The sequence below is a fragment of the Etheostoma spectabile genome, unplaced genomic scaffold, assembly GCF_008692095.1.
Source record: "Etheostoma spectabile isolate EspeVRDwgs_2016 unplaced genomic scaffold, UIUC_Espe_1.0 scaffold00019208, whole genome shotgun sequence".
NCBI classification, from domain to species: Eukaryota; Metazoa; Chordata; class Actinopteri; order Perciformes; family Percidae; genus Etheostoma; species Etheostoma spectabile.
The window spans coordinates 15,486-42,133 of NW_022604741.1; the positions used below are offsets into that span (position 1 = coordinate 15,486).

Sequence of the window (26,648 nt, forward strand, 5' to 3'; positions counted from 1 at the left end):
AGCATAGTTGTAAACAACTAACATTATTTTCAGAGCATTTGATGTATAAAAAACATATTTTGATGGCAAAAGATTTCATTTGGGGTCAGAATGATGGGTTAATTAAGAATGCTTTATTGGCATGGGTGTATCAAAGACAATACTCCCAATAATGAATGCGCTCCATCTGCCAAATAGTCAAGTTGCATACTCTACTACTCTAATCCAGGGGTAAGCAACCTTAGGTAGGCGTGTGGTAGCTCAACCAATGGCACACTAGTAATTGTGCTAGAGCGTTTATTGGAAATATTATAATTAGCATGCCAAATGACCTTTTTCACAGCCATTGGCAGGGCTGACAGCTATTGACTGTTTGAATGATATATATATATATATATATATATATATATATATATATATATATATATATAATATAACTAAAGGGAGGCAGGGCAGTAGAGGGGGAGTGGAGCGTTCTTCCTGACCAGGCTCCTTTCTTTACCTTGTCTCTTTGTTTAATTATACTATAGTTTTAGACTGCCTATGGGACTTTCCTTTGACATACTGATCTCCGCTCTCCTCTATCTTTCCATTTGTGTGCATCCATGTCCCAGAGAACCTAATCCAGGAGAAATATTATCTCTTTTCTTAGTTCTTGTCAGAACACGCGCTGCAGCATTCTGGATAAGATGGAGAGTCTTAAGGGACTTCTTTGAGCAACCTGATAGTAAGGAATTACAGTAGTCCAGCTGGAAGTAACAAATGCATCAACTAGTTTTTCAGCATTTTGAGACAGGATTTTCCTAATTTTGGCAATGTTACGAAGATGAAAAAAAACACTGTTCTTGAGGTTTGTCTATATGGGCGTTAAAGGATATATCTTGATCAAAAGTAACTCCTAGATTTCTGACAGTAGTGCTGGAGACCAGGGAAATACCATCCAGAGTATCTATATGTTTAGATAATGAAGTTCAGAGGTGTTTAGGGCCCAGTACAATAACCATGATTTTATATCTTTAATGCATGCTTGTTTAGCTAACTGACTATACTTGGGTGTCATTCGCCTAACAATGAAAGTTAATTGAGTGTTTCCTAATAATATTGCCTAGAGAAAGCATGTATAAGGAGAATAGAATTGGTCCAAGCACTGAGCCTTGAGGAACGACATGGCTAACTTTAGCGTACGTATAGGATTTATCATTAACTTAACCAGGACTTAAACCACTTAGTGTAATTCCTTTAATGGCAACTAAATGTTCCAGTCTCTGTAACAGGATGGTATGGTCAGTATTGTCAAATGCAGCACTGAGATCTGTAACAGTGTCTTAAGAACTCTTGTTATAAATTGATACTATAAATTGAATTGAATTGAAATATATACGATAAAGACAGAGGTTGAATGCAGTCAAGCATTTGGATGAAGAGGAGGCGTCAGCTGGGCTATTTACAGACAGGTCAGAATTTATGTATAGGGACAAGGAGGGGCGGAGCGTATCATTGTGATGTGCACATCTCTAAAATAAAATAAATCAATATGTTGCAGTCAATGTTGATAATGTGGCGAGCCACCACAAATAAATAAATATATGAGAAACAGTGTTTCACTATAAAGGCAAAAATTGGCCACGGGACATTTTACCTGGAAATGGCAATCTCTACTTTGGTTCTGGCGATAGCTGCTGCCCTCACTGCTCCCTCTATGGCTCGATCCACCTTCTGTTTGGTCTTGGTGTTCTTCAGCAGGATCAGCTGTTTCCTGATGCTCCGGGCAAGTGCGTTGTTCTTGTACTTGCCTTCTTCCTTGGTACCATCAGGAAAGATCGTGCAGCCGTAGCCATGGCGCTTATTGTTCAACCACTCACCTTCGTACTTCATGCCGTTGGAGCGCTCGGAGACACCAAAGCCACTGCGTTTGTCATTCTTCCACTCGCCCATGTATGACTCGGTGGTGGTGGCATCCACACTGTCCTCTAGAGGCAGGTAGTCATCGCCTGGGTCTCCGTCTCCGAAGCTAATTGTGGAGTTGGCGTCGCTTGAACTGATGCGGCTCATGGTGGTGTCACTGTGTGTTGAGCTGCGCTTACTGGAAATTGATGAGCGTGAGTCTGATTTGCGCAATCGCTGAAGGCTCCCGAAGAGGGAGCCACGGCGAAAAAGACCCTTCTTCTTCTCTGAACCTTCTCCATCTGAGTGGAAGTTGAGTACAAAGCCACCGCGTGTACCAGCAGGGCTGTCAGACAGGCTGTCACGCAGTACTGTACCATTACTCTGCTCACTGCGGAGGGAAGACAGCGAGGTGCGTAGGGGTGAGCGGATGACAGAGGCCATACCGTACGGAACACTTTGACGCACGCCGTAGCCATGGCGCATTCCACCAGTCCACTGACCCTGGTAGGTACCTACAGCAGAAAGGGAGAGAGAAAGGGAGGAGGGAGACATCAGACTGTTATACTGTAAGTTAAATACAGGAATACAACAATCTGACAGAAAGAGAGACGGATAACAGAATCACTAATAGATTAAAGCTGCAAGCAGCGTTGGACGGGCCCTCGCACGTCAATGCTGAGTTAAACGATACCTCACACAAGACTCTACCTTAAATGTGCTGTATTTTATATAGCACTTTCCTAGTCTTAACAACTACTCAAACTCTTTTACATAGTACAGGAACCATTCACCATTCACACACTGTGGCCGAGGCTGCTGTACAAGGTGCCACCTGCTCATCAGACAAACACTCACACATTCACACTCCGATGGCACAGCATCGGGGGCAACTCGGGGTTCAGTGTCTTGCCCAAGGACACTTCGACATGGGACTGCAGGGCCAGGGATTAAACCACCAACCTTACAATTGGCAGGCAACCGCTCTACCACTGAGCCACAGCTGCCCCTTACCTTAAATGGATCACCAGTTATGAAAGGGGTGTGGCTTAATCATAGGGGAAGGTTCAAACCATTTCAATGAAGAAGGAAATCTCCGCTGAGTTTAATTACACCTCGGTGTTAGTCATAGCACTGTTAGTCATAGCAACGTTACATGGTTGCTAGGCAACTATAAGTCACAAGTAGGGGTGATCCAAGTATCCGGCTAAAACGAATATTCGGTACGGATAAAGCACTTTTGCCGAGTACAAGTATTATACAAGTAATATGAGTCAATATCCGTGCTCGGATTGAATACAACTCCTCAATCGGCCGCGCAGCGTTCTGTGATAATCAGAGCGCCACCCCGCCTACAAACCCGCTCGGATCAATCTCACACACACACAAAACATGGAGAAATGCGCTCCCTCGGCCTCGCTCTCGCTCTCTCTCTCTCTCTCTCCCGCTCCGTCAGGCAGGCAGTCAATCAGGTCTGCGGATCTGTTCCGTTAACGTTTGGGTTTCTTCAGCTTCAGGTTTGTTTTTAACTTCGGTTTATAGTACTTAAAGACTTAGTAACCAATAGATTTCTGGTGAACGTGGGTTTCAGACATGCTGCTTGGTTTAAATGTGACTCCCGTTGCGTCTCTGCCATCGGAGATTTTTTTTTTTTTACTGTCAGCTGCCATCCGCCCCCTCTCTCTCTTACTCACTCACACACACACACACACACACATATACCTGGTGTGAAAAAAAAAAATCACACTGATCATAAAAAATAAAAAGTTAAAAAAAGAAAGTTAGATTGAGTATGAAAACTCTTGTTCATTACATTTTACTTCATAATTGCAACCGCATGTGTTGTATTCATTGTGGCAAAACGTTCTGTATATAGTCTGTTTGTTTCCATGACAACACCATTGATCTGAAGCTTGATGCTGTCATGTAAATAGTTTTCAAATCAGCAATAAATATAACAATTTTTGATCAACTCATATCAAGTGCATGCTTAAATAACATACCGGTTAAAGCCCCGCACATTTCAACCCCACTGACACAGAACGTTTAGAGAACGTTAGGGAACGTTAGTTTTTGGTTCTCTAAAGGTTAGTTAGAACCAAACCAAAAACTAACGTTTAGGGAACGTTCCCTCCTAGTTATAACGTTCTCTAAACGTTAAGAGAACCAACCAACTGTAACGTTCCCCTGCGGTTGCGCCGTACCTTCACACAACGTTCCCGTTTGGTTGTTTTTGGTTGTTCTGAGTTTGTAGCATGGTTTGCTGGCACTTGATTTAAATTCACTCAAAAATGATTCGACTTACAAAATGTAAGTAAGATAAACAGCATAGCATTTATTTTTATTTAATTTTAATTCAATTTAGCTTAAAACAGTACTTTTGTGCTTGACTTCGTTTTTTTAACTGTATTAGTGAATACTAAAACAAGAATCTATCAATAGAACGATTTTCACAATTAAGAAAAGTCACTTCTTTATTCAGTTTGTAAACTGAACCGTTACAGCCCCCCACCAGTAGGGGGTCCGCTGCTCTGAGCAGACCGATTCCTCCGTTAGGAGAAGAAGGAAAAAGCCACGGACCAGGACCACGCTATAACGCTCACGGAGAGGTAAGCGAAAATACTTTACAGTTAAATGATGTTGTGGTTGTAATGGGAGGGTTTGTGGTTTAACATTAAACTCTTTCCCTCGTATGGCTTTGTTATATTCCGGTTCTTGTCAGGTTGACCAAACATAAAAGTTTGGCTGAAGTAAACAACTAACTTCAGCAGAAGTTTTCTACGTCGTCCGTCATTTTGCTATGCTAGTCATGCAGTGAGCTGCTCCAAATCTTTTCTTTTTAGTAAACTCTTTGTGCACAAACCATGTTCTCAATACTGAGTTCATGTGTTGAGCCCCAGGTGAGACTTGGAGTAAAGTCTCATGCTGTGTCAAGCCTTCTTAGTGTTTAAACATTTAGATTTTTCATGTTTGATTTTGCTATCTTAGAAGGCCACTAGCTCTCCCATTCACAAGGCGAGGACAGAGTTGGGCTTTAGATGGATTGATTACATCTTTCCCTTTGTTTGCTGCTGTGCACGACGTGTCTGCTTTGTCGCATTGTATGTGTTGTGTTGTGTCATCGTGTTAACATGCTTGCGTTTATGTTACAAATAAGATTTTTTTTCGGTCCTTTTTTAATTAGTTGTAGTGTACAGTACATAAGTAAAGCCAGTACAATCAAAGTCCTTTTTAGGCAGGTCGACCTGCGGCCATCTTGCAACGTATTTTAGTCAGTTATCCGCAAGCTGAGTGAAGGATACAGCAAGGGATGTAATATGTGTCGGCTACACAGCTGCAGTACTGGCTTCACTGATTGTCTGAACGTAACAGCATAGGTTCATCTTTTGCAATGGCATGTGCAAAAAACCTACCATAAATGAACTGACCAATATTCATGTGTACTTTTTTTTTTTTTTTTTTTAGATGAGTCAACACCACACAGAAAACCAACCGGTCGCCCAGAGCTGGAGCCTGCCACTTCAGCTTGGGACCCAGTTGACGGTATAATGGCTTTGAATGTTTTCAGTTAAATACAATTGCATGAAAAGGGACTTGAGAGAAACTAACGTTTTTGTTGTGCTTAACAGCAGAACATCATCACAAAAATAGGGCGGTGGCTCAGCCATGGAGACGGAAATGAGAGGTAAGAATACTCACTTAAATTGTTCACATATAAGTAGATAATGTATAACAACAAAACTAACAGTATTTGTTTTTTCATAGCCATGAGGACACCCGTTACCTGCATGGCACAGCGGATGGATACATTTGAGGAGAAGATGGATGAGCTCCCTGTCACCTCCCTCTGCTCCAATCACAGCTTGCTATCTGCCCAACAGCAGCTGGGCCAAATATCCAGTTCAAAGAAATATGGCTGTCTACAGGTAACCTATTGCTGCTATACTATATGTAAATAAATTATTTTCTCTCTATGGAAATGCTTTTCTTTTTTTGCGCTACTGGATCAAAAATGTTCTCTTAACATAGATTCCTACGCCAAAGCTGTGGACCGGTGTCGGCGGCTGAGGGACACGTCCAGCATCGAGACAGAAGATGAAGCAAGTGTCCAAAAAAGGCAGCGCCGACGCCCAAGGAGGTTCATGACAGATTCTTCAAGCAATGGTAAGACCATAATTATAGACTACATTTTTTCACATATTTCAAATCACATATTTTGCAATCGGTACAAATGATATGGTCTCTGTATTACAGATGAATCTGTTGCACGACCAGATAAACTGTCCAGGACGTAGCGTGCGTCTGGAAGCCCTGTCTGTAAGTTAAAATGTATGTATGTAAGAAACCAGTCATATTTCTTAACATGGAACCACTGACAGTCAACATGGTGCATATCATGGGATTGTTCTGATGTTTGTCTCTTCCTGTCTTTTTTCAGCTCAGCAGATAACACTTCCTCCACCACCTGCATGTAAGTAGTTTTTTTATATATATATATTGTCTAATATAATAGAATAGGTTCATATTTTGTAATGCCATGTGCAGGCAACCTATCAACTTCATCTTATATAATAATCATATATAATTTATTTTTATATGTATCAACGCCATGCAGGAAACCAGCTGGTTGCCCAGAGCAGGATGAGTCTTTAGTGACCCTACCACGGACTGCCACTTCATCTTGGGACCCAGTTGAAGGTACAGTTGCTTTGATTTTTGTGTTTGCAATGAAGTACAATTTAATGGCAAGGATCACTAGAGTAACATAACGTTTTTGTTTTAAACAGAAGAACTCACACAGAGGGAGGTGTCTCACACATGAAGATCAAAATGAGAGGTAAGACTCAAGTTGCTCACGTGTGTGTGTGTGTGTGTGTGTGTGTGTGTGTGTGTGTGTGTGTGTGTGTGTGTGTGTGTGTGTGTGAGAAACAATATGGTAATTAAGTGGCCATAGTTCTGCCCTAAGACGAACACTATATAATTGCATAAAATCTAATATCTTAACTGAACTGACTTCTCTTACAAAATGAGATTGTACAAGCTCTACACTGTATGTATAACTTGTTACTATATGTTTTACCGCAACTTTTCCTGTCAACCCTCGGTGGTTGTACTGGAGGTGATGCCATCCGCCGCATGCTGCTGAGACAGTGCAGCTTGCGGGGAAGAAAGACAAAGAAAGCCTTCCAGGACCTGGCTGTATGCAGGGTTATAACAGGCAGGTGTTATTTTATTGTTCACATTAGTATTATGCTTAGCTTGGCTGACAAGAGGTTTTAATTTGACTTATAACTTTGCTTCATTTTGACTTCTACTCTAGCGGCCTGCCAGAAAAACTTCTGCTGCAGAAGCGGAGGATTTGATTGGGCAAGTTCTGAAGTTTGCCCCACACAGACGGTAAATTGAAGTTCTTCTGCGTTATGTTCATAATAAAGTTAATCAAAAAATTTTTGTCAATGTGTTCATTCTTAGTATAACATGTCTAACTTTTTATTTCTTTATAGGCCAGCTGAGAAGGACTGAGCCGTGAAACCATGATCCCCTTTTTAATTTTTTTATTAATATATATTATATTGTTTTTGTGACTTATTTTGCACACATTTTACAAATATTTTTATGCATCTTGCACTACATCCTTATCTTTTTTGTATTTTTTTCAGTTGTTTGAATATTAAAGTTTTGAAATGCCATCAAGTTTGCCTGTTCATTCATTCCTACTAATATAACTTTTGTATGTATGTACGTGTGTATTTACAGTACATACACACAAATGGTACGGGTGTTATTTTTTTTTAAAGGTTATGGGAATCTAATCTTTTCTTAACGTTCTGGGAACGTTCGTTTATGGTTACAGCGAACGTTCCCCTAACGTTAAGAGACCATTCCGTAACGTTCGCTGAGGGTTGCAACGCTAATAGAACGTTCCCCTAACGTTCTCTAAAGGTTGTAACGTTAAGGGAACGTTCCCCTAACGTTCGCTAAAGGTTGCAACGTTTTCGGAACGTTCCCCTAACGTTCTCTAAAGGTTGTAACTTTTAGAGAACGTTAGGCGAACGTTCCGAGAACGTTCCCTGTAACCAAAAACGAACGTTCCCGGAACGTTAAGAAAACCTTCCAATTAACCTACAGACAACCAAAATACAACCAAAACAAACCTTCAGGGAACATTCCCACAACCAAAAACAAACGTTCTCAGAACGTTATGGGAACCAAAAATTGTTAGCTGGGAAGACAACCTGACCCACTTCCGGGTTAAATCCAACCACTTCCGGTTTAGGCCCCGCCCAGTCCGAGAACGGATCCGGATACAGATAATTCATGTGGTAAACAGATACAGATATTGCTGTACTCGCTCATCCCTAGTCACAAGACTGGCTACACTCATATGAATGAACTTAATATTGCTTACATGTGAAAAAAAAAATGTCAGTATCAGTTTAATAGTCATGTAATGTTAAAGAAAATAATTTGAATTGATGAAATTACATTCTGAACATTCCTTATGCTAAATTGTATGTTATAAGCTAGCCTAGAAGTGATTAGTCTTTTTGGTATGTCACAGTTTCACACTTTCCTTGTAACATCATTAAACCTGTTAGGAGAGAGTTTAGCTAGCTGTCAGTGTATAGAACAATACCAAAGACAGTGAAACAAGAAATCTCAAGCAGGCAAGATAATGCAGTGCTAGCTGACGGCTAACCGTTACGTCGTCACACGCAATTAGTGGCTGACCAGCCAAGCAGTGTCTGCTCAGAGATACACTACTGAAGTGTGCCATGGAGCCAGAAGCGTCAGAAAAGTGTAATAGAGGTACACAAGCAGAACAATCCATGGAGCCAGTAGAATCCTCATTAAAAACACGCTCTCATGCTTCGTCAGTAACATCCAGTGTATCATCGTGTGGGTCAGTTGCCGTGAAAGCAAGAGCGACAGCCGTAGCAGCAAAAGCACTTATTTTTTCAGAACTGCAGTTAGGCGGTGACAGAAACATCATGGCAAAGTTAGCGCCGAGCCCTAGCTAAAACATCCCACCTCCATGACTAAAACCTGAACCCAGACCTTTCAAAATAATACTGATACACTTCATCTTACCTCACAGGGAGACTAGGCAAAAGGGAACTGGATAATATTTCTGAAAATGCAGGAAATTAAGTTGTTCCTACCTAAATGTTCACCAACAGATTACTCACAGCCTAAACAACTCTTTACTTATGTTAGGACTGTACTAATCAATTTAGCCATGCTTTTGAAACAATCTTTCCATAGATCAACCTAACGTTTGCTAGTCATTTTAAATAATTGACTCTGCATGACACTCTAGATATGTGCACATCACTACATTTGAAGCAAGCCAGCATCTATGCTGGCCAGGATGTTCATGAGCCCCTCACCAGGCAAGGTGTGCCTATGCCACACATTCGGTTCAACGATGAGCATATTCCTGTGCACCACTTCAGACAACACAGTAACAATGGCCATCCTTCTCCTTGCTGTCCTGTGTCACCAAACCCCAGTAATTGCGACTCACACATAAATGACTTTGTAAGATGTCTAACACTTGTGAGCGTGTGGCTACAAGCTTAATAAAATTAAATGAGAAACCTCAAAATTACAGAGCATGGAAACGATCCTTCAGACTGCAACCAGCGATTTAAACCTGACACTGAGTGCAGAGATGGACCTTTTGCTAAAATTGTTTAGCTAGGAGTAAGCAAAGCATTCTGAGCAGATAAAAGCAATACACATCCACCGTACAGAAGCGGGATTGACTATGATGTGGAATAGGCTTGAACATACATTATGGCTGAGCTAAAGCAATAGAAAATGCTATGTTCAAACGCATTGCCAGTTTTCCAAGAATAACAAGCAAAGATGGGCCTAAGCCAGGGCTATTCATTTGCCGGCCCACGGGCCAAAAGTACAGAGTTTAATTGCTTCTTACAACTGGAGCAGTAGTACCATGGTGCGGTCATTCACAGCCCAAAAAAAGAGCTACCATAGCATCCCTTCGTGTTTCCTGGATATTGGCAAAAATGAAAAAGCCATTCACAGACTCTGAAACCATGAAGGACTGTATGCTGGCCGTCGTAGATGAGGTGATAAATGATCATAAAATAAAAACAAGCGTGGCATCTGCAATAAAAAAACGTACCCGTCAGTAGGGCTACATGATTATGACCAAAATGATAATCACAATTATTTTGATCAATATTGAGATCACGATTAATCATCACGATTATTTGTTGATTTTAACCAAAACACATTTAATAGTGACATAGGCTATTCACATCCATATTGTGCTACATTCCTCTTATGTTGAGGTTGTATGTTGTACATACATTCAGCTGCAACACATGTAAATGAATGAATGAATAAAAATGTGTCTAAAATAAATAGCCTAGGATATATTAAAAAAATATATAATAATCTCAGTGAAAGTTCCTTCACTTGTTTCAACAATAACTGATTAAAAGAGCTAGGGAGAGAGGGGGAGTGCGATGGAAGTTTGCCGTGGCGGCCGCGATAGCAGACTATACAGGTTTCCCTATCCTGCTTAACAATATACAGCTGTGTAAATAATAATTAAAACTGTGGACAAATGTCAGAAGTGTGGATCGGCGCTGTCGCCGCTCTGTCTCTGTTGCTGGGGAGTCTTGTGTGAGTGAATGGGTGCAGGGCTGCGCGGAGAGTAAGAGGAGAGATCCAATTACAGGCACGGTTTTACAGAAGAAATGTGTCATGTAAAGCAACGTTAACTATATCGATGAAACAACATTGCTTTGTTATGGAAAGGCAGCGGATGCAAGGACATTAGATGCACCGGTGCGACCTAGGAAAAATATTAGTCGCACCCTAGAGCCCTGTGAGTTAACAGACACAAACTGCACCCTAGAGCCCTGTGAGCTAACAGCCACAAACTAGCACCCTAGAGCCCTGTGAGCTAACAGACACAAACTAGCACCCTAGAGCCCTGTGAGCTAACAGACACAAACTAGCACCCTAGAGCGCTGTAAGCTAACAGACACTAACTAGCACACTAGAGCCCTGTGAGCTAACAGACACATATAAGCACTTTTCACTGCTGTGACTGAAAAACAACACAGACGGGACAAAATGTTGCGTTTACTGGTAAACTGGTAAACCTTGTGACTGACGTATAACTGACTGCTATCTGTTGTGGAATTTACTCTGTCCTCTGTGCATTGTCTACATCTAGAAACTAAGCTGCTCGGTGCAGGGAACCACTCTGACTGGGATATGATCAGACAGTGGTTTACAGAATGGTAGAATGGCTTTGCAAAAACACTTGGAGCCTTCTATGAAAATTCCGTTAATTTAATCCGACGCATTTAAAATATCGCTCGATTACGCAAATTTGATCGTGGAAAGCCAAAATCGTGTTCGTGATTAAAATTTGATTAATTGTGTAACCCTACCCGTCAGATACTTCCAACAGTAGTAGAGTTGAAATTCTTGCTGCAGATGTGTATGAAACGCTGTTAGGAGACCTGAAGATAGCTGATACTATGTCTATAGCAGTAGATGGGTCCATAGACAAAACCGATACTGCTCAGTTGTGCATATTTGTCCGTTCTTTTGACGGCAAATACTTCCGAGAGGAGCTCGGCCTGCTGCCATTAGGACTAGAGGATGGGTTCGAACAGATTTTTAGAAAGGATGCTCGGGTTCGGGTCGGGCTCGGTCACATCAGCGCGATAAGGCATTGAACATTTTGAATTTAAAACAGCTTATTATGTAGGTAATGGCGCTTGTTGCCCTGTGTGCATTGATGCGCTCATCTGTTGACATTTCCGAATGCCTTCCTACAATTGCTTAATAAAAGCGGGCTTTCCACACAAACAAACGTATGTGTCATTAGTATGAGAAACAAATGCGATTTTAACTGTGTCGGGCTAGGGTCGGGCTCAGACATAATTATCTTAATGCCTGTTGGGCTCGGGTTGGGTTCGGTTACTGCTCTGTCGGACGCGGGCCGGGCTCGGACAGAAAAATCTGGCCCGATCCGCACTCTAATTAGGACACACAACTGGCGATATAGTCTTTGGGAAAATCTCTGCTTTTTTTAAAGACAATGGTTTGGATATGAAATGTGCATGCATTCTTGTGACAGATGGGGCTACTTCCATGACAGGGAAAGTGAATGGTTTAGCAGCACGTTGGTCAGCCGAATGCTGTATTTTCCGACACTCCACAAATGCATCTCATCCCTTGTACAAATCACGGATTTGATGACAGATTTCATTGCGAGCTTGAAAAAGAACTTTGCTGCTCGAATTGGATGGACTTGTTCTGGCCACAGAACAATCACACATGTGCTTAATCATACATGTGGTGATTTAAAATATACTCACCTATAGGATTATTAGGAACACCATATTAAAACTGTGTTTGACCCCCTTTTGCCTTCAGAACTGCCTTAATTCTATGTGGCATTGATTCAACAAAGTGCTGAAAGCATTCTTTAGAAATGTTGGCCCATATTGATAGGATAGCATCTTGCAGTTGATGGAGATTTGTGGGATGCACAAGTGGAGATGAGTGGTACCCGGTGGGGTCTTCTGCTGTTGTAGCCCATCCGCCTCAAGGTTGTGCGTGTTGTGGCTTCACAAATGCTTTGCTGCATACCTCGGTTGTAACGAGTGTAAGTGTAATTTCAGTCAAAGTTGCTCTTCTATCAACTTGAATCAGTCGGCTTATTCTCCTCTGACCTCTAGCATCAACAAAGATTGTGAAATACTCAAAAAATTGACAGAAATTGCTTAAATCACCTTTCTTTCCCATTCTGGCATTCAGTTTGGAGTCCAGGAGATTGTCTTGACCAGGACCACACCCCTAAATGCATTGAAGCAACTATCATGTGATTGGTTGATTAGATAATTGCATTAATGAGAAATTGAACAGGTGTTCCCAATAATCCTTTAAGTGAGTGTATGTTCCCTCAGTGTGCAGTAGTAGCCTACACCCGTATTCTTTTGTTAGTTATAGTTGTGACTACTGTGCCCTTTTTATTTTATGCACTCTTTATTTTAATCACGCAAGTGGTGATTTAAAATATGTTCCCTCAATGTGCAGTAGTACACCTGGTATTCATGTGTTATAGTTGTGAATCCTCTGCACTATTTTAGTTTAGTTGTTGGGTCAAATGTGTTGCAAGATGTTTATTTTGTTTCAAAATGAAACTTAATGTTATTGCTAATAGCCTATTGTGCACTATTTTTTCTATGCCCATTGTTATCAGACAGGTCAGATTTGTAGCCTAGGAAGGCCTAGGCTTCTTTTGTAAGTGGACAAAGTAGGGGCTACCTCAGATTCTGTTCAGTAGCTTTGATTGTTTTCTGTGCACATTTTGCTGTGCAAACTGACCAAAGTTGAAAGAAAAACAATGAATAAACCTTACATTTTTTTCAATATACTTGTTTGTGTTTCTTTTCAAATTTGTCATTGCGAGCTGCTTCGCCGCTGAAATTATTGGCCCAGCAAACCTTCTTGGTTTGAAAATCTGGCCAAACTGAATTTGTAATTGAACAGCCCTGGTATAGAGCAATATCGAAGACAGCACAGACCCCCTTTGCCTGTATTGTGTTGACTGTACTGTTTGATTGCAAATGAAATAAAAAGATGCTCAAAAATATACACTCACCAAAAGGATTATTAGGAACACCTGTTCAATTTCTCATTAATGCAATTATCTAATCAACCACTCCCATGGCAGTTGCTTCAATGCATTTAGGGGTGTGGTCCTGGTCAATACATTCTCCGGAACGCCGAACTGAATGTCAGAATGGGAAAGAAAGGTGATTTAAGCAATTTTGAGCGTGGCGTGGTTGTTGGTGCCAGACAAGCTGGTCTGAGTATTTCACAATCTGCTCAGTTACTGGGATTTTCACACACAACCCTTTCTAGGGTTTACAAAGAATGGTGTGAAAAGGAAAAAACATCCAATAGAGGGCAGTCCTGTGGGGGAATATGCCTTGTTGATGCTAGAGGTCAGAGGAGAATGGGCCGACTGATTCAAGTTGATTGAAGAGCAACTTTGACTGAAATAACCACCAACTCAGGTATGCAGCAAAGCATTTGTGAAACCACAACATGCACAACCTTGAGCCGGATGGGCTACAACAGCAGAAGACCCCATCGGGTACTACTCATCTCCACTACAAATAAGAAAAAGAGGCTACAATTTGCAAGAGCTCACCAAAATTGGACAATTGAAGACTGGAAAAATGTTGCCTGGTCTGATGAGTCTCGATTTCTGTTGAGAAATTCTGATGCTAAAGTCAGAATTTGGTGTAAACAAAATGATAACATGGATCATCATGCCTTGTTACCACTGTGCAGGCTGGTGGTGGTGGTGAACTGGTGTGGGGGATGTTTTCTTTAGGCCCCTTAGTGCCAATTGGGCATTGTTTAAATGCCACGGCCTACCTGACAATTGTTTCTGATAGGGATGAGCGAGTACAGCATTATCTGTATATGTATCTGTTTACCACATGAACAATCCGTATCCGTACTCGGACTGGGCGGGGCCTAAACCGGAAGTGGTCAGATTTAACCAGGAAGTGGGTCGGGTTCTCTTGAAATGTGCGGGGCTTCAACCGGTATGTTATTTAAGCATGCAATTGATAGGAGTTGATCAAAAATTGTTATATTTATTGCTGATTTGAAAACTATTTCCATGACAGCATCAAGCTTCAGATCAATGGTGTTGTCATGGTAACAAACAAACTATATACAGAACGTTTTGCAACAATGAATACAACACATGCAGTTGCAATTATGAAGTAAAATGTAATGAACAAGAGTTTTCATACTCAATATAACTTTCTTTTTTTAACTTTTTATTTTTTATGATCAGTGTGATTTTTTTTGTTTTGGGTTCTTTTTTATTTTTTTATTTCTTTTATTTCCACACAAGGTAAATGTGTGTGTGTGTGTGTGTGTGTGTGTGTGTGTGTGTGTGTGTGTGTGTGTGTGTGTGTGTGTGTAAGAGAGAGACACAGAGAGAGGGGGGGGGGGCAGCTGACAGTAAAAAAAAAAAAAAAATCTCCGATGGCAGAGACGCAACGGGAGTTGCATTTAAACCAAGCAGCACGTCTGAAACCCACGTTCACCAGAAATCTACTGGTTACTATGTAAGGACTACAAACCGAAGTTAAAAACCAACCTGAAGCTGAAGAAACCCTAAACGTTAACGGAACAGATCCGCAGACCCCATTGACTGCCTGACGGAGCGAGAGCGCGGGAGCGCGAGAGTGAGAGCGAGCGAGCGAGCGAGAGAAAGAGAGAGAGAGAGAGAGAGAGAGAGCGCATTTCTCCATGTTCTGTGTGTGTGTGATTGATCCCAGCGGGTTTGTAGGCGGGGGGGGAGGGCGCGCTGTGATTATCACAGAACGCTGCGCGGCCAGTTGAGGAGTTGTTTTCAATCCGAGCACGGATATTGACTCATATTACTCGGATAAGACTTGTACTGGATACTCATTTCAGCCGGATACTCGGATCACCCCTAGTTTCTGACCATGTCCATCCCTTTATGGCCACCATGTACCCATCCTCTGATGGCTACTTCCAGCAGGATAATGCACCATGTCACAAAGCTTGAATCATTTCAAATTGGTTTCTTGAACATGACAATGAGTTCACTGTAGTAAAATGGCCCCCACAGTCACCAGAACTCAACCCAATAGAGCATCTTTGGGATTTGGTGGAACGGGAGCTTTGTGCCCTTGATGTGCATCCCACAAATCTCCATCAACTGCAAGATGCTATCCTATGAATATGGGCCAACATTTCTAAAGAATGCTTTCATCACCTTGTTGAATCAATGCCACGTAGAATTAAGGCAGTTCTGAAGGCAAAAGGGGGTCAAACACAGTATTAGTACACTGTAAAAAAAGATTAGTTGACCCAACTTAACTACGTAAAGTCATCTTGTTGCTTTGACTGAGTTAATTTGAGTCAACTTATAGCATCAAGGTTATTACACTTCAAAACACGAGTTCATACAGCAAGCAGTCGGTTGACTCAACTTTCTGTATCAAGTAAGTTAGACTTGAAAATATTATTTGCGATAACTTTGAGATGTTGGTTGAATTTATTTCATCAAGTTGCCACAACTGTGAATCAAGTTTACTCAACATGGATTGAATAATTGATACAACTCGCGATTTGTTGACTCAACTTTCTATATCGAGCAATGTGGACTGGAAAACATTAATTAAGAGAACTATAAGAATGTTGGTTGAACTTATTTTATTAAGTTTGAGCTACATTCTTTTCTACTGCTCTATTGCCAAGGTACTTGAGTTTACAGACATTGCTAAATTTCACTAATTTAAGCAAACTAATATCTGCAAAGTATCTACATGAGAATTGGCCAGTCAAACTTAAATATTAACACATGAAAAATCTGCTGAAAAGACAATAAGGACTTTTATAAAAAACCCAACAAGTCCAACTTTTGAGTGTTGAGCATTGTTGCAGGAAAATGAACTGAAATCTCCACTCTGTTCATGTTTTCATTATAACATAAAATACAAATTAGTGTCTGCAAGAGAAATTTCCTCAAAAGAAAAATGTTAAAACATGAAAACGTAAAAAACTGTGGTGGCCCACAGAAGGGCTTTACATTTCTTTTCTTCTTACAACATAGTGGAAAAGAAATTGGAAAAAAACTAGAACACTTACTCAGGGCCAAATGCAGAAACATCATCCTAAGCCATCACACTAACTGAGCAGTTTATTCTTTAAAGAGTGGACTCTGGGAGTGCACATCTCAGACCCGATTCCCATGAACAGGCGCTGAATCACCTCAAAAGTATATTTTGTGTCTTTTGGATAGTCAAGGTTCAGCATGTACAGCAGGCCCATCAGGTTCACAAAAGCGTTGGGTACATCACCAAGATGACGCATGACAATCTTTTCCTCAATGACGATGGCAACATCGTTGTAGGAAACTGGAAGGGGCTCCTTCACATCTTCAACGACCAAAAGGATTCCAATCATCATTCCCTTGATGACGTCCTCTCCAGGATCTGTTGGCTTCATGCAAAACAAACATAACAAAAAGGGGCCGGTGCTTTAGACATGTTTTGCTATATCTACACAGAGGATGCCTGAAATGATGTGTAACCATGCCCATTGTGAACTTGTTTTTGTTGAACAACATTTTGCTGCTTACCTCACATCTCTTCATCAATGTAGAAGGATTTTCCTTCACGTACCATGGCAGCCCCTGCAAAGCTGCTGCTCTCTTCCTTTGGTTTGATGCCTGCAAAAATACGATACGCGAATTCAGTGTATTTCAAAACTGATTTTTGTCAACCCTCAAATGACGGAAACTGAGCTTCAGTCCAGAGAGGCAACTTAAACTGACCTCACCGACAGATTTTATTCAACAAACCCAGCATTTCTCTCTCCATGTCCTCCATCCAACAGAGATATTTTCTTATTCAATTTGTATCAAAGTGCCTATCCAATCATATTAATTAGAGGTTTACTGTCTGTCATAATCTAAATCTCGGTCCCACTCCTCAGTGGGGTTGCAACCCCACAAACAACTATGCACTTACATCCTTGTCGAGACTCTCCATTAAGGATGTCATTTCTTGAACTTCCTCGAAGCGCTTCAACCGGAATAACTGAAGAAGTTTATGCAGATGGCTGTCCAGACCCTCATAGAACTTATTGATGTCCATTGACATGAGTCTGGTGAATTCCTTGATGATCTATGTGGAGAAGTAACATGACAGTTTTAGTTTAAGCTGAAAGTCACCTAAATTTTCACATTTGATAACAGTGGAGACTTGTCTCATGGTGCATATTTCATTATTGGTAACTTCAACAATCTGTGTCCTCAGACTGGCAGAATGGCTTGTGTGGCAGGTTATTGAATTTTATTAATGTTTACATCAGACTGACATGTCAGTGCTTTGTTATGTTGTCATAATAATTCATACATGCTAAGTAACAAGGCTGTAAGTTTAACAAATCAGTATGTACTACTATGATTTTAGTAGTTAAAATAATTCATATGAGTTAAAGCATTATTTATATCAATATATAGGAGTGGCCTACAGAAAAGATCAATTCATGTTTAATGTGTCAAATATTGTGTTAGTCATGACAGTGCAAGTTATTGCTTGTGTCTGTTGATTAAAAAAGATGAAATAGTTTCATGTTTGTATATTCTGGGTCACATCAGAAGTCAAATTACAGGTATACAGTAAATTGTTGTGTGTTTTTACTGTTATGTAAAAATGGGTCACTTTTGACCCTTAACATCATTAAAGTGTTCCATAAATGTGTTAAACAATTTTTAATTCTACTCCCAATATTTTACTTTAGGAGCACATGTACTCAATGGAAGGAATGTTAGCATTGAGCCCTGCAACATACACAATACAACATTACTACTATGCTATGACTAAGACATTTTTTTTTACAAATTTTACCTGTCTTTCAGTAAAAAGGGCTGGCCATCTGACTCTCATTTCGGCCACAGGTGGCTCCTCTTCAACAATCTCCTGTCTTCTCAGTGCGTATGTGGCATTCATTGCATCATCGATGTAGGCCAGGTTTGGGGTGGTTTTTCTCATCTCCTGGACCATCTTTTCTCTATCTTCTTCAAGACTTCGGCTGTCTTTTCCCTGGGGGAGATCTGGAAGAAAATTTGTTTCAGACCGTCGAGGTTTCTTCACTTTGTTTCTCTTCCCTCGTGTGTCCCCAGCACCTCTTTTCTCAGAATTAACCTCCAGTTCTCGGCAGCCCAAATTTTTCAATTTCTGTCTGTAATTGCCCATCTTGAACTTTATGCTGTGTTTCCATCCATACCATCCACATGTGGAGCCAGGTTCTGTAAGGCAAGGGTGTTTTTCAACGAGTGCCTTGGCTACACATCCAAAATGTTCAAGTGTAGGGTAGGTCATGAATGAATATATTTTTTCAACAAGTTTGAGCAGAATCTCAGACTTCATGTCCCTTGAAATGGATAGAAGTGCTCCACTTTCTCTAAAAGCATCATTGCCCTGCCTGAGCCTCAGCTCAACATCATATGAGAAGGTGGGAATGTGAAAATGAGCTGGCCATTGCTGTGAACGCTGACCTGCAAAGCACTCTGTTTGGCTGCTCAATGAAGAAGATGTCGTCGGAGATGATGTTTGAGCTGAAGAAGATGCTGCCGGAGACAAAGGTACAGCAGAGCCAAAAGTGTCCAAACTTGAGTCTGAAGAGACAGGGCAGAAAATGACTTGCAATGTCACCTTGTCCTTTGGTAGATCGTCAACACACGTGAGGTTACAGAAGTCTTTGAAATCCTCATCTTCATATTGAAGGTCAAATGAAGAGTGTAACTGCAGTTTGTTTTTCAACACCCGTTTCAGGCCATCAACGGAATCTGGAACTGAGTCCAAGCGGAGCTTTCTAATGTCCTTTGCTGAAACGATCACACGCAACAGCATCTTCTTGCGACTTTGAAACTCTCAGGACTTCTCTGGCGATGAAGGAAAAAAAAGAATGTAAGAAAAAACAAAATGAACAATAAACATTATTAACCATGAACATGCATACATACACATTTTCTTCTGTTTAAAACCTGTTTTTACGTTCATGGACATACTGCATGTTTTTCAGAGCAAGAAGAACACACCATTTAAAAAGTAAAATAACAGCCCAACTATACCTTAATGAAGCAAAAAAACTTTTGATGTCACCATCAGTTTCCCTGCTTTTGTGTATGGATACAAGGGTTGATATCCATTTAGTTCGTGTAATTCCACAATCACCAGTTCAGAAGACTGTTTTTTCATCAACTCATAACTGCGCAGGTGCTCCATGTACCATGCATGGTATGGTTCTATGAGGAAGGACACTTTGCTGGACACAACTACAATTTTAACCAGCTTCCCAAAGTCAGGCAGGCCACTGGTGTGCCCCACGGACAGAAACATACCCTCTGAATACTTTGTGCCATACAGGCAGGCATTGGTTGCAAGAGACAATAGACTTATGTTTCCAAATTTTAGCTCTACAGCCCGCCTCATGGAGTGCTCAAGTGCATCAGGTGAAACAACTGCAGTATGTCCAACTTCCAGATCAGGTCTGAAAAGACTTGGCAAATCTAGATGGTAAGCTAAAGTAAGCTGGTGTTTTGTTGATAGAGTGAGCAATATGTTTCTGAAATTGTGAGAATCATGCACCAACCTTTTAAAAAAGTTGTGCTTAGCTTCAAATCTAATAGTCCAGAAATCAACTAGGGGACCAAATCTCCGAATCAGTTCAGGATAATGTTCTAAGAAGTGGTGCTTGGGCAGGAGGTGGAAATCAGGAAACACCTCTTTTAATAGGCACCTGTGATCGGAGATTTTACACTCCAAGTATGCCAATGTCTCTTCTGAAAAATGTCCACTAGCTAGAAGCTCTACTATTTCTTTCAGATCTAATAGAATCCCCCAAACTTTGTCATCTTCTGGTATAATGTGACCGATCATTAGAGGCAGAAGTCTCAATAGTGTCCAGTTTTCGTGGCAATTCCCACCAATAGATTTTTTGATGCAAAAGACTTTGAAATTGGATTAGGTCTGTTGGTTTTATCTGTAAACTTGAAAGGGAAGGATTCAATTATGGAATTCAGCTCATCTATTGTAAAGTAGCGTTTGGATATCAGAGACTTTATGCATAGACTTAATTCCCGTGGCACTATTCCTTCAAAAAGGTCGTGCATAAAATCTGGGGGGAAGCCCTGGACTGTGTGGAAATGAGAAAGTCTATCGAGAACACAGTCACTCTTTACTCCATTCACAGAAACAAACTGATGTCTTTTTAATTCCAGAAGGTCCTGTTTGTGAGATTCAACTGTCCGGAGTGGAAATACTCTCTCCTTTACCTCGTGAATGTCAATATCTTGCCGACTAGCTAAACAAAACCGGCAAAATTTGTCGACATTAAAATTCTCATGAAACCCAGCAAGTGAATGGGCCCCCAAGTTGTCTGCAGACACATACAGCACAGTACCTCTAACAGTTGTTCCCAATTTCTGAACATACAATCCTTGCTGCTCAAGTACTTCAAGGTCTTTTATCAGTGGTTCAAGAATGGCTCCATACCCATATTTCTTCACATCATTGCTATGACACAGACATGCAAGGTAGATTGACTGTACAGATGATCTATATCGTATAGGTAAATTTGAAATGACCCAATAAACTGCACAGATCTTGTGTTTTTTTTTTGATGTTCCTAGTGGGTTGCACACTTCAAAGTCGTCTATGTACAGTCCTAGGGCAATGCTAAGATCTTTTGACGATAGCAAAATATTGTCTTTGTAATATAGACCGTCTCTGTATGTTTTGTACTGAGACAAGTGTTCAACTCTTTCAATATGTCCTGTCTCCAAGACTTTATCTATCACATCACTGCGATTTAACAGCTCTGTCAGGACTTTCAAAACCGGAATATAAACAAATTTCCGTCTTGAAGATGTATCTAAAACATATTCAATCGGCTCAATCACTTTAAAATTTTTCTTGTAAAAAGTTTCTCTTTTGTATTCAGAACCAAAAGGCCCGTCTTTTGACAGGAAACTTAGGGGGTTAACTTTTTTAACTATCTCTGTTATAGCAGCAGTGACTGCACTGTTCACTGCACAATTATGGTTGATCAGTACACTTTCAATTATTTTTGGTGTGTACTCTTCTACAACTGAGCTAATACTACAAAGCTCATCTATTATTTCCTGAGTTGTTGTTTTAGACACATGCAAATGTGTTTGCATACGCAGTAAGAGAGATGCAACTTTGTGTTGAAGTAAATCATGCAGGTCTAGATCCTCTATGAAATAATCTGTTAAGTCTAGATCGTCTGAGTGTGTCTCAAAGTTTGTACTTTCAGAGTTTAAAGTGCCCTGAATGAAGGTTTGATACAGGTTTTCTCGAAAATTGTCAACAGTACAGAGGTGATGTTTCTTACTCTTATGTGCACGAAAAGTACTGTACACACTTGACTGAAACCTACATTCTTTATACGGACATTTAACAGTTTCCTTATTGTGTATGTGTATTTTCAAATGTGCAAAATACTGTGAATCACTACAAGTCTCTGAAAAATTGCACAGTTCACAATTTAACCTTGCAGTCACCTGCTTTGAACGGGCTTGACTATGGTCTCTTGTTAAATGTTTTTTCAGAGATGATTCTGTCCTGAAGGAGCACACACAGTCTGCATAGACACAGGGAAGAGGACAGTTTCTTGCCTGATGACAGTGCTTCAGCTTATAATGGACAATTAGTGTGCGTTGGTTCGGCGAGGAGAAATTGCAACACTTGCAGGACCACCTCATTGAGGGGCAGTTGCCACAAACAGCACAGCCTACACTGAAGTGTTGTAACCCTGTACAGAAAACAAAGGGGGAAAAAAAAACATACAACAGTTATCAGCAAAATTGGCTTGATTGCATAAATATTTTTCATGTTGTATCAAATATTTATTTTATTTAATAATTGCCTAAAACAGTTGTCCTATATAATTGGAGTCATCCAGTGCAAAAATGAACATAATGAACATTATAACTCAAAAGGACTATTTACAATATTTACATTTAAAAAAAAAAAAGACTTAAATGTATGCCAAATCTCAAAACAGTGACGCCATTCTTCTATGTAGAACGGTTACAGACTATCTGTGATCATATTAGACTATTTTGACCTGGAGTTATCTATTGTTTTAGCTTTCCGTCTTTTATGTTTATTAAATGATTGAAATATGAACCAGAGGTGCCGTTTTGGATCATACACAATCCCTTCGGGTCGACACGATTTCAAACGGCATAGGGCTCCTTTCCCATTGGCCAACAAACCCACGTCTGATCTCCAGCTGGCGGCCTGCGTGACCGTTCACCCCCACTGCTGCGCGAGTGTAACGGCACACATATCACTATGCAGTTAAAAACAATCACCTATCACTACGTGTTTATACAGCATCTAACTCTACATAAATATATACACACACATATATATATATATATATATATATATATATATATATATATAGTCCGTACACTACGGCGGTGGTCCGTATTTTTCCACTCCTCTTCCCCACGGACCATGAGCTGCTCTGTTATCTCGCTGTCTGGTCAAAGCTGTACCAGATTGATTGATGGCGAGCAAAGCTTCTTGTGCAGGTCGCAACGTCACGTAAATTGGCGGGTGGACCCGGACATATCGATTTTACTGTTCACACATTTTTCCATAGACGACAAGTCTCGCACCGTTTCACTCGTATAAAAGTAGCGTTATTTTATTGGTGCCGAATACTTGTTACAGTTGAATGAGGCTCAACCAGAGCTACATTAATACTTGCCGTGACACTCCGGCGCTAGCTTAGCCAGCTAGCGCTAGCTAGCTAACGTTACATGCTACAGCATTTCCAAAAAACGAACATGAAATATTCATCGCATGTTATGTTGACGGATAATTTGAAACGGAGAGACATTAGATGACCAATGCACATTACCAACAGATGAATAATTAAGCTAAAACAATTTTAAATGTACTTACTTGGACGGCTCGGCTCCGAGGAAAAAAGATGGCGGTCAGCTCAGATTTTGAGAGTTCAATGCTGCGCGTGACGTCACTGCAGGCGCATGCGTGTTGGTTGAAATGCCCACCTTGACCTATTTTCTGAAGTGAACTGAATGGATTCTTATAAGTTTTTTATGAGCTTTCGCGCTTTTTTCAAGTTGTAGTTGTGGTTACTCTTCTTACTTTGTTGTAATAGGCAATAAGTTCTCTCAGCTTGTTAAAAATAGTCCCTCTGGCTAAAAGCCCAAATCCTTTTTAACAGTGTATGGTGTTCCTAATAATCCTAAGGTGAGTGTGAGTGTATATGCTGTACATATCAGTCAAAATATGCTAACATCAGATACTAGTATTTCTTTAAAGAATCAAGTATGATTCAGGGTCTAATACATTATTTTAGTGGGGACGCATGTATCTTCGGAGTTTCTCTCACACCGCTATATCAGCTTTGTAGATTTATTCAATCACTATTACATTATTGCCGCCACTGCTTCAATATTTTATGAAATGTCATGATGTCGTAATACACGACTCAAGGGCTCCCTAAACTCAAAAAATCCCCTTTCTCCCCCTTTGAGGGTGAGCAACTGGAACATTGAAAGGACATCATTATTGCAAAGTCAGGTGTGTGGTGTGTGTGGTGGTGTGTATTTTCATTTGTTACTATGGGGACTGATAATGGTGTGGGTTGGACTGGGATAGAGGGGAGGGGAGGGAGAGAAAGACCATTCACTCAAATCCTACACATTGACAACTGTACTGCTACGGATACTGTACTGATTGCAGATTCCTGATGTATGATAGTTTAAACATTGACAGCAGAGGGATGAAGGGTCTTACATTTTCCAGTTGGAATGTACACAAAGTAAACAACCCAGTCAAAAGAGGTAAAGTTCTGACCCACCTAAAGTCTCTGACATCAGACATTATGTCTTACAGGAAACTCACTTTAAGAGTGGCTCGTATGGCAGGTTAAAAGCAAATTGGATAGGGAAAGTTGACCACTTAAACTTTTCATCCAAAGCAAGAAGTGTAGCCATTCTAGTGAGAAAACGTGCCCTTTTTACAGAAAAAAAACTATTTTATTACATACTATAGTATTTTAGTGAGGGCAACTTTAAAACTGTCCTCGACACATATCTTCAGGTCCTCCACAAAGAATGTACTGGATTTATGGAGAGCAATGAACCCTTCAGGTAGGGACTTGTCATTTTATTCACCTGTATATAGCTCCTACAGTAGGCTACACTACTTCCTGGTGGACAACAGACTCGTACCGTCCACATTAAATGCTAAATATCACAGCATTCTGATTTCAGATCAAAGCCCACTTTGTGTTTAGATCATGTAGATAACCCAAACGCCTCTTGGAAACTGAACTCGCACTCACGCACCGAAAATATATTAATTTTAATACTTAAAAGAGAATTCTGGTCAATTTCCACACGTAGCTTGTTGTTTGGAAATTTGGAGTGCTGTCATTAGCCAGAAAAATGAAAACAATCAGTGCTTCTACACCTTGTTATGGATATTGTTATGGAGCCTTTTCCACATGGAGTGAGAGGGGTGCCCAGTGTATTGGTGACTTATACGTGGGAGGTGTCTTTGCTTCATTCACACAACTACAGAGGAAGTATTAGCTGGGGAATAATAACTTAATCGTTACCTACAAGTTAGGGCCTACTTTCAGAAATACTTAAAATATTTTGAGACTGAATCACAATCTAAAATAGCTGACTGTCTGAAATTATCTCCTAACTAAGTAAACTGATATCCCGCATCTATAACAATCTCTTATTAGTAATTAATAGTTCCCCATCGACTGAAAATTATAAACGTAAGTGGAAGAGGAACTTGGTGATTTTAGGAAAGAAAGTCTTGAAAAAATACATAATTGTTCAGATAACGCAAGACACTGTCTTGTCCAATTTATAATTATACATAGACTTGGAGAAACTACATAACATATACCCAGAAGTGTCAACTATGTGTGATAAGTGCCACTCTTCTGTAGCAAACCTTCTCCATAGTTTTGCTCTAAGCCCAAGGTCCAATTGTTCTGGATTGATATAACAGTTTGTCTGACATCATAAATACTTCAGTCAAACCCTTTTAAGTGATTTGTATGTTAAAGCATATACTTTAATAAAAATAATATTTAGTTTGTTGAGATTTGTGATCAGGGTACAGATATGGTGTCTCAGCTCCACCTACTTTGCTGATCACCTATACAGTAGTAGGGTGAAAGTGATTTTATTGAGGTGGTGGGAGTAGAAGGGACACAACAGAGAGTAATAAACAGGGATGAAAGCATCGACAGCAAACCTTATATCTGCAATGTAATTGTAAGACATATTTTACTTTTAAGAAACATTACAAATAAAACAAACTGTTGCCAAAAAGGAACTACACGCTGTATTCACTTAGGTTATGTCTGTTGACAAAGTTTTTCAGCTGTTTCATTGTTGTCTTCTGAAAAAAAAAAAAATTCATTATGAAGAAATGTTGACAACAGTTTAGTTATGACTGAGGGTAGGGGAGAGCCGGGACGATTGAAACGCGTGACGGATGAAACATTCCAGTTTTCTCCGAGTGCAATGATGATAGACAGACTTCTTTAGGTCTGAACATAGAGCATGTTAACCTCCTTCTATCAGCCAAATATCTTCCTGTTTATTTTCTTTCATCACGGAGTTACAGCCGATAAACCGCGTTTTGATGGTCAAAAGTAAACTTCATTAGCGGTCACATTTTTTCGATTATTAACGAGGGTTTTTCATTTAAAGGTTTGACTGCATGCTTATTCGGTAGACCAGTTAGTGTTCTCCACAATTCCAGACTTTCATATTTCATGCTCGTTTACATGAGAAGCAAAACAGGCGATAATGTCATATATCTAGGTCGGGACAGTTGAAACAGCTGTTTCAACCGTCCCCGACCTGGCTGGTACTCCATGGATTTTAAGTAAATGCACAAATATCTGTGTTCATACAATTATTTATGGAGGTGAGACATGGAAAAGCAGTTTTAGAAAGATGAAAATATATTTCGATCGATTTTCCCATGTTATCCTATGGAGACTGACGGGTTGGGGGGCGTTATTTGGATGTCCAGTGGTATAACCCATGTAGAAACCTACGTGAAATGACATTTTCTACAATAGAAACATGATATAAATAGAAAAACTTACTGTTC

General features: G+C 40.3%; 3 protein-coding genes across 3 annotated transcripts; all 3 read right to left on the minus strand.

Moving 5' to 3' along the window:
• Nucleotides 1-1,604: 1,604 nt before the first annotated feature.
• LOC116684152 (junctophilin-1) lies at nucleotides 1,605-2,418 on the minus strand. The gene has a single exon (XM_032510054.1). The coding sequence runs from the start codon at nucleotides 2,416-2,418 to the stop codon at nucleotides 1,615-1,617; it is 804 nt and encodes a 267-aa protein (XP_032365945.1). The 3' UTR covers nucleotides 1,605-1,614.
• Nucleotides 2,419-16,093: 13,675 nt separating this feature from the next.
• LOC116684153 (sterile alpha motif domain-containing protein 3) lies at nucleotides 16,094-19,369 on the minus strand. Its single transcript, XM_032510055.1, has 4 exons — nucleotides 18,336-19,369; nucleotides 17,454-17,609; nucleotides 17,063-17,152; nucleotides 16,094-16,923 (listed from the first exon to the last, which is right to left on the minus strand). Exons 1-4 carry the CDS (start codon nucleotides 19,338-19,340, stop codon nucleotides 16,609-16,611), a joined length of 1,566 nt encoding a protein of 521 aa, XP_032365946.1. The 5' UTR covers nucleotides 19,341-19,369; the 3' UTR covers nucleotides 16,094-16,608.
• A 1,014-nt stretch (nucleotides 19,370-20,383) lies between these two features.
• Nucleotides 20,384-23,722, minus strand: LOC116684151 (uncharacterized; the record flags this gene model as incomplete). Its single annotated transcript, XM_032510053.1, is given in 2 exon segments — nucleotides 20,384-22,266; nucleotides 23,433-23,722. A coding segment is annotated over 1 exon segment (1,833 nt).
• Nucleotides 23,723-26,648: the final 2,926 nt, after the last annotated feature.

What these genes read in the sequence shown, in the direction of transcription:
- LOC116684152 (XM_032510054.1), bottom strand. Translation starts at nt 2,418, where the DNA reads ATGTCTCCCTCCTCCCTTTCTCTCTCCCTTTCTGCTGTAGGTACCTAC.
- LOC116684153 (XM_032510055.1), bottom strand. Translation starts at nt 19,340, where the DNA reads ATGCTGTTGCGTGTGATCGTTTCAGCAAAGGACATTAGAAAGCTCCGC. An exon ending in TGGAGAGTCTCGACAAGGAT is followed by an intron (nt 17,153 to 17,453) that starts GTAAGTGCATAG and finishes GTATTTTTGCAG; the next exon opens with GCATCAAACCAAAGGAAGAG. An exon ending in CATTGATGAAGAGATGTGAG is followed by an intron (nt 16,924 to 17,062) that starts GTAAGCAGCAAA and finishes TTTTGCATGAAG; the next exon opens with CCAACAGATCCTGGAGAGGA.